The 14,985-nt window shown below is 34.7% G+C and overlaps 1 protein-coding gene across 9 annotated transcripts in view; it reads left to right on the top strand.

The window, feature by feature from the left end:
• TUT4 (terminal uridylyl transferase 4) overlaps positions 1–14,985 on the top strand; it is a 163,916-nt gene that overhangs the window by 129,730 nt on the left and 19,201 nt on the right. For all 9 annotated transcript variants that reach the window (XM_070405128.1, XM_070405127.1, XM_070405129.1 and 6 more), the window contains 10 exons: positions 520–606; positions 2,529–2,632; positions 7,198–7,255; positions 7,350–7,453; positions 7,730–7,819; positions 9,392–9,505; positions 14,048–14,125; positions 14,265–14,442; positions 14,718–14,765; positions 14,849–14,931. In XM_070405128.1, coding sequence (XP_070261229.1) covers positions 520–606; positions 2,529–2,632; positions 7,198–7,255; positions 7,350–7,453; positions 7,730–7,819; positions 9,392–9,505; positions 14,048–14,125; positions 14,265–14,442; positions 14,718–14,765; positions 14,849–14,931 — 944 coding nt within the window. The remainder of the gene's footprint in view (positions 1–519; positions 607–2,528; positions 2,633–7,197; positions 7,256–7,349; positions 7,454–7,729; positions 7,820–9,391; positions 9,506–14,047; positions 14,126–14,264; positions 14,443–14,717; positions 14,766–14,848; positions 14,932–14,985) is intronic.

Below are 14,985 nucleotides of genomic sequence, written 5' to 3'. Positions count from 1 at the left end.
AATGAAACAACTAGAAAACTAAAAGGACAGTGTAAATTAAACCGACAGGTAGTTTGGAGAACTAAGGAAATTTAGTTAAGAAAAGGTCTTTGAAGACTCATTGAGTAAGGCAACTTATAGGGAAGATGTGAATCTTGACCAGGCATTTGTGACAACTGTTAGATTTGAAGGTCAGGTACCTAGTTTAACAACAGGAGTGTAGTCTTACCAGGAGGGAAGAACAAGCAAGTGTATGGGAGAGTAGAATGTCTGAAAAAAAGGATTTTAAATAATTTGTAGAAGTAAATAAATTTTGTAGATATTTCATAAGGAAAATGATCATGTGAAATGAACATAAATCTAGATCTATAAAAATTATCTTTTTGCTGTTGTCTGCCCCTTCCTTCCCTAGTAACATTTATGACTTTATATTCATAGAAGTTAACAAATAATAAAGAAATGTTAAGTAAGTTTTTAGGATAAAAAATTGAAGATATTTTCAGATTTTATTTTTCTTACTTTTTTCTTTTTTCAATTTAGATGAATTGTCACCACCTTTCTCTGAACAACACAATAGGGAACAAATTTTAATGGGCTTGGAAAAGTTTATTCAAAAAGAATATGATGGTATGTCATATGTTAAAAATTGATGTTTTTTTTTTGTTTTTTTTTTTACTATAGTCACTTGATCTGAGTTTCATTCATTTTTTTAAAAAGTGTTTATTGAATGTTATGTGTTAGATACTCTTCTAGGTGCTGGGGATACAGTGCTAATAAAAGGTGAAACCTGCTCTCATGAAGCTTATATTAAGAGGGGGAGACATAGTCAAGTGAAAAAATATGTATGTAATATAAAATCAGGAAATAAATGCTATTAAAGTTCAGGAGTTGAAAGGATAGTAATGGGGTATTATCGTAGTTCTTTCTGATAAAGTGACATTTGAGCAGCGCCATAAATAATATGAAGGAGCAACTAATACGAATATCTAAGGAGAGAACATTCTAGAAAGAAAGAGTAACAAATATAAACACTCCACGATTGGGTTATGTTTGGTATGTTTGAAGACCAGCCAGGAAGTCAGTATGCCTGGAGTGGAGTGAATGAAGTGACTGTACTAGAAAGATGAGGTTAGAGAGGTAGGCTAGAGACTGGATCATTAGGGCCTTATAGATGTTGATAGAACGACTTTGAATTTTATTTTGAGTATCTAATGAGAAGCTTCTGGAGGATTTTAACACTTAAGTGATATTATCTGAGAGAACAGAGTATAGATTCATAAGAATAGAAGCAAGCAGAATATTTAAGAGGCTGCTGCATAGGTTCAGATGAGATATAACAGTGATTTGAAAGAGTAGATGAGAAATGGTCAGATTTAGGATATATCTTGAATGTAGAGCCAACAGGATTTGCTGATGCATTACATGTTAGATGCGAGGAAAAGGAGTCAGGGATGGTTTCAAAGTGTTTACCTTAATAGTTGGGTGGTGCTATTTAACTGAGATGGCAAAAATAGCAGAAGGAGCAGGTTTTGAGTATAGGGGTGAAGAATCAAGAGTTCTATAGCCAAGTATTTTAGAAAAGAATAAAGAATTGATTTATAATCAGAATGAAGTAGTACTTTTAAAAGATAATCTGTTATGTGCTATAAGATTCCATATTTGAATTATATTTGCTATTATGTAAAATATTGACCAAAAGTCCCTGTTATATTAAACTAATGCACATTTTTATTTGCTCATGAACGTAACTTCTTTTATATCTCAGCTATCGTTGAAATTTCAAGTTAGGGTATCAGAACTGAAAGGGAGGATTAAGTTTTGAAAATATAGAGTTTGTTATCTAAATGTATAGTCTATAAGAATTAATAGGGAGAAAAATCTGATCCTGTTAAGTCATAGCTTGTTTGAAGTGGCATCTGTAACGAATGATACTGAGAATGAGAAGATAGTCCTATCATAATTTATATCAAATGGATTACTGTCTCACTTTTGGAGGAAAATTAATTCTATTTACTAAGGTGATATTTATAGGACTACTTGAATTGTGCCTTAAAAAAACTAGTTTTATTTCCAAGACATAAATCTCTAAGTATTGGTTTTAACTATTGGTAGTGATGTTGAGGATGAATTTATAAGATAGTTAAGTTGGAAGAAGCTAAAGACTTGGTGGTTTTTTTGGATGTGGAGGAGTTAAGAATCACACATATATTTCTGACTGGGGCAGCTGAGTCGATGATGATACTGTTTTCTGAGAAGGATTTTAGAAATAATAGTAGGTTTGAGATGAAGTTGATAGTTTAGTTTTGACTTGTTGAATTTATGATCTCTGGAAAATGGAAGAAGCAGTTAGATACATGGGTGTGGGAACTTGAACAAAAGATTTGCATTTTAGATGAGTGTTTTGTATTGGAATTTCTCAGTATATCTGTCAGTGGTAGGTAATTTAGGGCATAAAATGTGGACAAGATCATTTGTGTTAGGCCATAGGTAGGTAATAGAAGACTCCTCTTTCCTGCTAATTATAAAATTTTGACTTTTTTTTTGCTTAGAAAAGGCAAGATTGTGCTTATTTGGCTCTTCTAAGAATGGATTTGGATTTCGTGATAGTGATCTGGATATTTGTATGACCCTAGAAGGCCACGAAAATGCAGAGGTAAGAGTTAGTGTTTGGAAAGAGGTATGGAAGTTTATTTTCTTTCAGTGATTAATCTATTTTTAATTTTGTCTGTAGTATTGATAAAAATATATGGTGTCATTATTTGTGTAAATATATTAGCAATAGCAGTGTTTGAAATGTAAGGTCATATAATTTTCAGAGACATTAAAATATTTAAATAAGTAACTTTACTGTTTGAGTAATTTTATAATACAAAAATCATGGCACTGAGAGTTACAAGTGCTTGTAATAAATTGTTGGAGGAGGAACCAAGATGGCGGCGTAAGGTACAGACCTGTGGGTGCTACCTCCCACAACAACATTGAAAATACCAACTATAAGACAAAACATCTATCATTCAGAACCATGGGAAAGCTGGCCCAGTGGAAGTTCTACAACTGGAAGGAAAGAAAGAAGAGCATTGAGACTGAGTAGGATATGCAGAGGCGCCAAGAACAGAGGTACGAAGTTGAGCACCAGGTGGGCTGCAACTGGATGCGTGGTTTTTTTCAATCGAAAGGGGTTACAAACTCTCGAATCCACTGAGCTTGTTTGGGGCGGGATTCTGAGGTCCCAGACCCCTACAGGGAGAGGCGGGATGGCCTTGCAGTGGGTCGGAAAGCGAGAGTGGCTTTCTCACGGAGCTGCTCGCTGGCACTCAGGGACTCGGAGATGCGGAGTCGTGGAGACGCCATTGTTGTTTGCTCCGCCCTGGTGATTCCCTGAGACCCCGCCCTACTCAATTTACATCCCCACCCAAGCTGTGCCAGTGGCACAAAAGGAACCACCTGCGCTTTTGCGGCTTAACCCAACAAACTGCAGATTTCAACTCCTCGCACCCATAAGGGACACACTCAAGAAGCAGAATCAGGTTCGGAGGAAGCTGGAACCGGACCCGACTGGGCTGGCAACATGGAACTGCTGTACCAGCAAACGCACAAACAGGTTCACCAGATCCAGTCTCACATGGGACGCCGGGAGACGGCAGACAAGCAGTCTGTGCACTTAGTAGAAAACGAAATCCAAGCAAGCATACCAGGTATTCAACCAGCAAGAACGCCTGGAGATTTGTCCAGCAAGGAGCCGCCCAACAAAAGACAGAATACCAAACTTCGTGTTGACCAGTTAAAGTATGATGTCCAGCACCTGCAGACTGCTCTCAGAAACTTCCAGCATCGGCGATACACAAGGGAGCAGCAGGAGAGAAAGCGAGCTTCTGTCTCGCACCTTCACCCCCAATGTGGGATGTGGCACCCCCTGTGAGGCTGCAACGGCCCCTGCGAGGCTGAGACGGCGCCTGGGAGGCTGAGACGGTCCCTGTGAGGCCAAACACAGGGACACGTCGCGGATGGAAATAGCTACATTTTCCATGTGTATGACCCGGCAACAAAAAGCGTACACCTATGGATGAGGACAGTGGGGGGGGCGGGGAGGGGGGGTTAACGGCAGAGGGTGGGGTGGGAACTGGGTGGAGGGGAGCTATGGGGGGAAAAGGGAACAATTGTAATAATCTGAACAATAAAGATTTATTTTAAAAAAATTTTAAAATTGTTGGAAAAAGTTAATGTAGCATAGAGTTGGAATTTTTTTCCTTAGAACCAATGAGAAGTTGGTGCTTCAGTTTGATAGTGAACGTTGATCTCACTATCTTTTCATACCTCTTCCATTAGGTCATGTCTTTGTATTACTAAAGATAGAATAGAAAGGTAGACATATAATTTATAACTTGCTTGTGATCTACAAGTTCACTGCAATTTTTGGGTACTTAGAACACTTTTTTCTATGGAAGCAATGTTATAAATTATTTGTACTAATATAGCTTTACAGTGAAAAAGGCTGATAGGAAAAAAATTGATTCGAAATATGGTGTTAGAGGAGAGCTCTATTAATACCCTTGGACCACCAGAAAGACAAAAGTGGGTCCTAGAACAAATTAAACCTAAAACATTGCTGGAGGCAAAAGTGATAAAACTGAAGCTTTCCCACTTTTGGCATATCATAAGAAGTCAGGGTTCTTTAGATATGTCAAAAATGCTGTGAGAAATAAAAGTCAGCAGGAAAAGAGGAAGACCAAATATGAGATGGATTGACTTTATAGAACAGCCGTGGGCAAACTACGGCCCGCGGGCTGGATTCGGCCCGTTTGAAATGAATAAAACTAAAAAAAAAAAGACCGTACCCTTTTATGTAATGATGTTTACTTTGAATTTATATTAGTTCACACAAACACTCCATCCATGCTTTTTCCGGCCCTCTGGTCCAGTTTAAGAACCCATTGTGGCCCTCTAGTCAAAAAGTTTGCCCACCCCTGTTATAGAAGAAGCCCATAGGCATGAGTCTACAGGAGCTGAGTAGGGCTATTGAGGTCAGGACATTGTGGACATTCATAGGGTCTCCAGGATTTGTAGCCAACTCAATAGCACATAATATATAGGATAGCTTTTAGAAACTCATTTTGAATGAGGAGGGAAATTAAAATTTGTTGAGTCCCTTGTATACACTTTTACATAATCTCATTTCACTCTTAACAACCACCTTTGAGGTAGAAAATTTCCCCCATTTTACAGATGAGGAAACTGAGGCTTTGAAAGATAAACGTACTTGCCCAAGTTCACAGCTAATAAATGATGGAGCTGGGATTCATACCCAGGTCTGTCTGACTCCAGAGTTCATGTTCTTTTCATTGTATCTCACTGCTTCTCTGTAATTTATTTAACCTAAAATGTAGCTGAAATATAGTACTAATGATTCTGTAGACTTTAACCACTACTTTCTGAAATTGAAAGCTTTCTGAGTTCCACCTTGAGATGCCAGGAGCAGACCTTACCCCAGAGCACTTTCATCAGTGGGAGTGGGTAGTTAGGCCTTTCTTCTTTGTGTACCAGGCCTCAACAGTGGAAACAAGATTGTCCAAGCTCCAGTAAAGAAAGGGGCTGATGGGACAAGAAAAAGTATCCCAGGCCTCCCTAGCAGCAACTAGAAAAGGAGGGGATCCCTATAGTTGCTCATTCCCTTACTAGCATAGTTATTGCTATTTATAGTTATTACTTGCAAGATTGGGGCGAGGCCAAGCTTCTGGCTATCTGTAGTGGTGTCAGTATAGCCTCTGTTGTATTATAAAATAATTCAGCAGAATAGTGAACTATGTGTTTCTGAAATAGCTTTTTCAAAAATTGGTTTTAGAATTGTTAGAACCGGAGTAGAGATGGCAGTGATATCTGGTAGATCCTTATTTCTGGCTCTAAGAAATTGCTTCTGGTGTTTATTAACATCTTCTTATTCTATAAAGAAACTGAAAAGTTGTTAAATATTTTAGTTCTTTTTAACTAACTTCTGTTCAGGTGCCATCTACCTGGAGAGATGCTCCTTTCCATTTTGAAGATCAAGAATTGAGGGAATTGAAAATAATTTTTATCTAGGGAAGAGGTTAGAGTTTTAGGTATCTCCTATATAAAATTTAATAATCAGACTTCTAATTACTAAGGGTTTATGTATTACATGTAATCTGTGGAAGGTTGAAACAGTGAAAAAGAATAATTTTTTTTTCAGATGAGCCATAATTGAAAACTTAAAATTTATCATACATTTATATTCTTGCATAATAAGAGGAAAATAACCTCTTATTTTATTGTGTGTTAATTAGTAAATAAAGTTTCCCTTGAAATTCCCTAGTTAAGCTGCAGTGGCTACTGCTTTCTTGAAGCTAAAAAGAGCATGTTGGGGATATGCAAAAGTGATTTTAGTAGTAAGTGAGGGCATTGATGTAAATAAATACCCTTTAACTCAGTGCAGTTAATGTATAATGCCATTATCTTTCCTGTTTCTTATATCATGGATAGCATTACCATAGCAACTCTGCTGTCTAGTTTTTTAAAAGTCAACATTTAAATACGCAGAGGTAAGAATTTCCTTGAAGAAGTAGATGCTGGTTACAATAGGATTATTTTTCTTTTATTGGTCAACATAATAATAAAAAGCCCACAGACTTAAAATACTTATTTTGCGCCAAGCATGCTGCTGAATGCTTTACATACATGTTTATGTAATCTCTCTAATTACATGAGAGATTATAATTATCTCAATTTTATAGAATAGTAGCATGAAGCTCAGAGAGGTTAAGAATCTGGACAGTCACATAGCTACTCAGTACTGTACTTAATTTAAGATTTGAATTCAAATTTGTCTAAGTTGAGAGCCTATGTTCTTATTCACTAAATTGTTTTGCCTTCACCAAGCCCACCTGTAGTTGTTTCTTCACATATTTGAAAACATTGTCCTCTTGTCTTTGTGCTTCTCAAACTTTAATGTGGATGTGAATTACTTGGGGTTCTTGATAAAATGTGAATTATATTCAGTAGATTGAGGTGGGGCCTGAGAGTCTGCATTTCTTTTGTTTCCAGATGATGCTGACAGGTCCTTGGACCATATACTTAAGTAGAAGGTTACATAGAGCTTATTTTAAATGCTAGTATTAAGTGCCTAGATTAAAGTGGAATTTGTACAAGACCCAATTGAGTCAGACAAATTTTATTAATTCTTTGTTTCTTTCTTTTTTTTTTTAGAAATTAAATTGTAAGGAAATAATAGAAAATTTGGCGAAAATTCTTAAGAGACATCCAGGTATGAATTTTAAATTATAACTTTAAAACAACAGAAAATATTTTTTAGCATTGTGAAAATTATTTAACTTAGAGAAGTTTTATTTTTTAATCAGGTTTAAGAAATATTTTGCCTATAACTACTGCCAAAGTGCCTATAGTAAAATTCGAACACAGACGAAGTGGTTTAGAAGGTGACATCAGTTTGTATAATACATTGGTAAGTTTTTCTTTCTTTATAGACCTAGATATGTTTACACTTGTCATTGAAAAAGTTTATAGATTGTTGACTATACATTTATATTTAAAGCTTTCAAATGTGAGTGGTTTAAGGGGAAAAATTAATCATCTTGATACTTCAGATTGAAAATTAGTTTTTGACTTACTTATAGGTATTTTAAGTTTACATTTATATGTTCCCTTTAGAGTGTATTCTCTTGTTTTATCTAATTTTTAATAAATTTGAAGTGATTTCAAATATGTAATTATTTTTCAGGCTCAACATAACACAAGAATGCTAGCTACTTATGCAGCTATTGATCCTAGAGTGCAGTACTTGGGATATACTATGAAAGTGTTTGCTAAGGTATGTATTAAAAATTTAATGATCTGCTTTGTTGCAAGACTCATGATTGTTCAAAAGAAACATACTGATGTCACACTTGTGAAAAATAATTTCTGATTTTTGTTTACCTGAACTTTTAAAAAGAAGCCCTCAATGTTAATGGTTTAATTTATACCTATTTGAGTAGGGTAATTCTTAGTTTTTTCCTGTGCGTGCTCCAGTTCCGTATGCAACTGGGAAATTTGTCATTGACAAAATTTCTCAATGTGATAATGATTTTCAACCCCAACATGAGATTTCCTAACCCAGAGATTCTTAACTAGATGGTAAGCCAACTCCCATGCCTACAAATCATATTTGATAGAGCTACTTTTCTGGGTTCATCTCATAAACTATCTCCAACATGACAGTTCAGTACTCCTATGGACTTTTAGTAATAAAACCGAGTGATTCATGTCAAGGAAATCATTCCTCTCCCTTAAAATAATATCAGCTAAAGCTTTACTCGAGGGAAGTCTCTGAGGGTTCATTTTGTGTGTTTTTATTAATTTTTTAAAAAACATGTGGTTCAGAATTCAAAACGTCTAAAGGGGTTTATGGTGGAGCCCTAGCCGATTTGGTTCAGTGGATAGAGCTTCGACCTGTGGACTGAGGGGTCCTAGGTTCGATTCCTGTCAAGGGCACATGCCCAGGTTGCAGGCTCATTCCCCAGTAGGAGGTGTGCAAGAGGCAGCCAATCAATGATTCTCTCTCATCATCGATGTTTCTATCTCTCCCTCTTCCTTTCTCTCTGAAATCAATACAAATATATTTTTAAAAAACAAAGGGGTTCACATATGTAATACCCTTTGTAATACTTTTAGCAAAAAAATGAAAATTAAAAAAAACACACAAAACAAAAAAAAAAACAAAGGGGTTTATGGTGGAAAATCTACCTTCCACAGCTATCTCCTAGCCTATCAGTACCTCTTGCTGAAGGCACCCATTGTCAAAAGTTCTTCATTCTTCCAGAAATATACCAGTACTGAAATTTCCTACTTCATTCTTATTACAGGTATTGACATTGAAAACACTGTTTTGCGCTTTGCTTTTTTTACTGAGCAATAGATATTGGAGATTATTTTATATGAATATATAATAGCTTCTTTGTTCTTTTTTAATGATTATATATTATTCCATTATGTGGATACTCATTAGTTTTTAAAATCTGTGCTATACTGATACCTTAAGTTGTTTGTGATTTTTTGCTATTAAAACAGTGTCACAATGAAAACACTTCTTATTTAGTCATTTTACATTGTGTTTTTTTTATCGCATATTTGCTGGATAAATTATTAGAACAGAACGGCTAGGTTAAACGAAATTGCCCTTGTAATTTTGATATTGCCAAATTATTCTTCATAGAATTTATGCTAACTTATACATCTGTATGTATAAATACCTGTTTACCCACACCCTCTATGACAGTTTGTTATTGAACTTTTGGATATTTGCCGGTTTGATGAGTTGAGAAAAAATAGTGTCTCAAACTAGTCAGTATTCTGCATGGAATAAGATTCTGAAGTTTTTTTAATCATTGTTATGTTTCTTTAGCGATGTGATATTGGAGATGCTTCCAGGGGAAGTTTGTCTTCATATGCTTATATCCTTATGGTGCTGTACTTTCTGCAGCAGAGAAAACCACCTGTTATCCCAGTTCTACAAGAGGTAGGTGTTTAAGAAAATTGTAAAGGAGTTTCTTGTGAGAACAATCCATCTAAACACATAGATCTTGCTCAGTTCATGAGATTATGAAGGATTTTTTTCATCATGACATCCTAAGTTTTCTTCTGTTAATGGTATAATCAAACAATGAACCTTTAAAAAAGTTTATTATGGGAGAATATAGACTACCAAAAAAATAATAGATGAACAGTACTATTGAATATCTTTTGTAACATTTTTGTATTTTACCGTCAGAATGCTGCAGATCATTATTAAATTTATATAGCCATTTATGAACTCATATATTAGTCTCAGATGCAAATACATAAGTTTTTTCTCTTCAGAGTATTCTCTTTCCTTTTGCTTGGCAAGGAAGTTTGATTTATTCCTGTTTATATTTTGGTCAACTTTGTGAATTTTGGTTGAGAGAAAACCCAAGGAAATTCTTCCTCATCTCTGTAGGGTCATGTTAATTGCATTAAACATAAGAATATGCATCAAAAGAAACAGATTTTACTCGTATTCACTCAGACTTGGTGACTCAGAGTCCCTTTTTGTAGCCAACTTATATTCTCTGAAATAGGTACAAAGGAATTCTTTTAAAAAAGAAATGTTTTTTTATTGATTTTAGAGATAGAGGAAGGGAAAGGGAGAGAAAGAGAAACATTGATCAGCTGCCTCCTGCACACTCCCTGCTAGGGATTGAGCCCACAATCCCGAGCATGTGTCCTGACTGGGAATTGAACTGGCATCTTCTCAGTGCATGGGACAGTGCTCAACTGAGCCACACTGACTGGGGCAAGTACAGAGGAGTTCTTAATCATCTATCTGTTCCTCCTCATTTTTGTCACAAAATGGATTTGCAAACATTAGAGAGGATCCAGATCTAATTTCTTAGGTCACTATTTTGAGGAAGGAGAGAAGCATCAGAATTGCCTGGTAAATCACATATTCTAATTTCACATAAACTTTGGTAGTCGTGTCAAAGAAGAAAATTACAAAATAGCAAGCCATATGGTGGGTGTCAGATGGTCTTAGTAAGCTTTTAAAAGTTCTAATGAATGTCCTGGTTTTAGAAGCATTTCCTTCCCTCTTTTAAACAGTGGAAGAGAAATAAAGATTTTAAATGTCATTTTCCAGCAGAAAATTTTAAGTTGCTGAATCTATGTTGAGTGATGTGTGTTTTTTTTAAACAAAATTGTTCTCTGAAGGATATTTAAAATTTATCATGAATTTATTAGGCCTGCCAGGGTCAAGGTCATTCTCTGTATTAGTATAATTGTTACTAAGGCCTTATATTTGGCGATATTTTGCATATTTGCCCAGTGCAGCCATTTGCTATGATTTTCTATGACTTTGACAGAATACTATGCTTTACTAAAATGGAATATAAATTATGGTGGTTTGTCTGTGTTCTCGAATGATATTACCTATGGATGAGGAGCCACTGAGGCAGCATGATACAATGGAAAGAGCAGGGCATGATTTGGGGGCCAGAAATAACTGTTTTGAATCCTAATTCTGACATTGTGGCCTTCAAAAAGGTATCTGACCACCACTAGTCTTGAGTGAAAATGTAATAATGGTATTTCGGTGTTAATATAGGGAACAGAGACAATGAATTATTTTGAATGTTATAGGTGCTAATAAAATAGGTGTTCATAAATGGTGGTTGTTTTTGTTATTATCATTAGCAGCTTTACTAATATTATTATTGGAAAAATGTAGGTAGGATTGCCATAGCCAACTTCAAGAACTCTCCCATTATCTGCTTAACAGACAATGATTGATGAAATGAGACAGTCCATGGAATGTTTTCCATCATAATGAGCTGTGATTATGGGGGGCTTTGTGATACATATGAACTGATGATATATGGATTTTTGCTTCTGGCCTTTTTTGCTTGTCATATGGGACCCCATTGTCCATTGCTCTGGCATCATTTAAGTATTGGTCATTGGCATCGATCAACTTTTAAGGGTAAGGATATGTTTAATGAAGCTGATGATCTTTGACTCCAATTGTGATTGAACCTAGACTTTAAGTGACTGGGTATAAATATGGCCCTGCAAAGACTGTTTTTAATGGTCAACAGTACAAAATTCTTTAGGTCAAAAGGAGCTTTTCTAAGTAGAATGATTTTGCTGTATTCTAGCAGAGCATCTTAAGTAAAAGTAAATTTTCACTTAAAATAGGAGTGTTACTCAAACTTGATATTATGACTGCTATGTTTTCGTAGTTTATATCAGCTTAAAAATTGCTGTTGAATGGGTGAGCCTGTGCTAAATGAAACAAACCAGTCACAAAAGGACAAATACCCTACCATTTCACTTATATGAGGTACTTAGGGTAGTCAACTTCATAGACAGAAAGTAGAATGCTGGTTGCCAGAGGCTGTGGGGAGACAGGAATGGGCAATTATTATTTAATAGGTTCAGAGTTTTATTTTTGCAAGATGAAAATAATTCTGTGGATAGGTGAGCACAACAATGGGAATGTACTTAATGCCACTGAATTATACACTTAAAATGTTTAAGATGGGTAATTTTATATGTATTTTACAACTAAGAAATTGCTATTTAAAAATAGCAGTAAATACTAAAATATTACAATAAGAAATATGGAAATGTACAGGGATACTCTTTATACAAATATGATTGAATTGTTTGGTGAGGTTTCAGAGGGAGGACTGAGTGCTTGAGTGGAGAATAATTGGTGTTAAAAGATAAGAAAGAGTGTGTGTGTGTGTGTGTGTGTGTGTGTAAGAGTAAGAGAAGATACCATTAGTGCTTCTAAGGGCTGAGTCGGAGTGGAAAGTTAGGCATTGTAAAACAAGATAGTTTATAAAAACAGACAAATCAGTGATTACCCTCTAAGGCCTACAGGTCCACTTTACTGTGTTATCAACCAACATAGTTGGGTTTGGATCATAGTTGTTACTCAAAAAGTAAGAATCTTCTTAAAAAAGAATCAAAGTCTAAAGAGGTATCTTGTGTCATTCCCCTGTAATAAATATAAAAGCATCAAATATTTTGGCCTCTTTAAAACCTGCATTTCATTTTTGAGGGCAGGATCCCATGTATTTTGTTTTAGATATTAATAGCTGTAATTTCTACCTTTTTTGTTCTATAAAAGTCTGAATTTATGCTAGATGATTCTTGGTATCTGTATTTGTTTAAGTTATATGTAAATATAAAAAACAATTTATTAGCTTAAGTCCCTTAAAATTGTCTTTATGTATATGTGCTTACAGAGTAGAAATATTCACTCAGTAAACATATATTAATTATTCTCTATATGGCAGGCTTTGATGTAATAGTAGGAATTTTAGTGGATAATTATACCCACAAAGAACTTAAACCTGAGAGTGAATTAGAGGGACCAGACATGTAGTTAATTTTATAATTCATTGTCCCATCTAAAATGCAAGGGGCCTTGGGGACCACCTTATCTAGTGGTTTTAAAGTATACATTCTGGTAAACTCTTAGGAGCTCATTAGGGTATGTATGAGGAGTGGGGTAAGGAAAAATGGGATGTGTTTTCTCCACTCTGGCTTCTATCAGAGTGCCTTTGCTTTTATATGTTTTACACTTCTGAACTTCAAGGAAGGTTGCATTTTAGGAAAGAGTTTTACAGCTTAACAGAAAGATAAAATTTGAAAACAACTGACCTAATTAATCTCATCTCTCATTTTCATTGGGAAAACGGAGGATTTAGGAACATAATTATATTGCTCAGAATCACTACTCGGCAAGACTAAGACTAGAAATAAGGTCTGCTGACTCTTAACTTACTGTAACTTTCTAATTGATTATATCTGTTAAAATGCCTTTAGAGAATGAGTCTCAAAAAACTGCTTGTAGAAGTTAGGTTAGTTGTGCCTATACAATCATCTTCTGGGTTAGTTTTCTTCTAGTAAATTAGCATTACCCCTCCCCCCTCTTTAGGACAGTGTATTATTATAATTAATCATGAAGATTTTACAATCTTTATCAACATGTCAGAGAAAGCTTCCTAATTTTCGTTTTTTTAAATTTTTTTTTATTTTGTTTTGGTTTTTAAATCAATGTCCAGGGGGCTTTTTAGCCTCATGTGATAAAGATTAAAGGTACTAGACCCTTCCCCAAAACAAATAATTCCATTGATTTCCTTTGGGAGCACAATCAATAGATATATTATGTATTATGTATTTCTACATCCATGATTCTTGGATGAAAATGCTGTTTTCATTTGATTTACTTTAGTTTTATTTTATTAATTTTGGACTGGATGTGTTTTGACAGGTCAATAGGTAACATCAAATAATATCAAATGTGTCATTTGGAGAGTCTTATGCTCTTAAGATATTGTTTCCCAGCTTTGGTCTTTCAGATACATTTTATTCATTAATAACTTGACATCAAATTATACCATCTTGACATACTCATTTTGGAAGAAATATTTCAGTATGTCTATTATAGCTAAATTTTAAAATGAGGTGAGGGTATTTAGGATGTTGGGTTGGATGACTTAAAATCTAATAATAAAATTAATTTTTTATGCAGATCTTTGATGGAAAACAGATTCCACAGAGAATGGTTGATGGATGGAATGCTTTTTTCTTTGATAAAACAGAAGAACTGGTAATTTTTAAGTAATCTTTATGTTATGGAATGCTGACTGATAAATGTTAGGATTGGCATAATTTAATAATATTACTTGGATTTAGAGTCTATATTTTGGATAGTTGAGATATTTCTCTTTCTTTTTTCTCACCTGTAGAAAAAACGTTTACCTTCACTTGGAAAGAATACAGAAACATTAGGAGAGCTTTGGTTGGGACTGCTTCGCTTCTATACTGAAGAGTTTGATTTCAAGGAATATGTAATTAGCATTCGGCAGAAAAAGCTGTTAACAACTTTTGAAAAGCAGTGGACGTCCAAATGCATTGCAATTGAAGGTAATTATTTAACTGATATTCATTAAGAAACAAAATAAAATGAAAAGCCAATTTCATGTGGTCAAGGGAGATGAGGGGAAAACTGAAACATATTAGATTTTGGAAGATTCTTTTGATTATTATCAGTTTCCATCCTTTAATTTATAATTTAAAAATTAATTTGCTGCTTGGGTGATCTGATTTACATAGTATTAGGTTGCAGTCATGACTACTAAGAATATTTAATGTTAAAATGAACGTAATTCTCAATTAAAAATAAAATTTTTCTTTTCTAGATCCTTTTGACTTGAATCATAATCTTGGTGCTGGAGTTTCTAGAAAAAGTAAGTTTTAAATGTAGAAATTCCCTGCTCTTAAAGCTCTTACACATTAAGATCTATATCTTCATTGTTTCTTTCTTCAATAGTGACCAATTTCATCATGAAGGCATTTATCAATGGAAGGAAACTTTTTGGTACTCCCTTTTATCCTCTCATTGGCAGAGAAGCTGTAAGTTGACATAATTTGAATTCTGAATCTTCTCTTTTTTCTTATATAAGTTTT

Source organism: Myotis yumanensis, unplaced genomic scaffold, assembly GCF_028538775.1.
Source record: "Myotis yumanensis isolate MYYU_CA2020_CCGP unplaced genomic scaffold, mMyoYum1.0.hap1 SCAF_2, whole genome shotgun sequence".
Taxonomy (NCBI): Eukaryota; Metazoa; Chordata; class Mammalia; order Chiroptera; family Vespertilionidae; genus Myotis; species Myotis yumanensis.
This window is presented reverse-complemented; position numbering and strand designations above follow the sequence as displayed.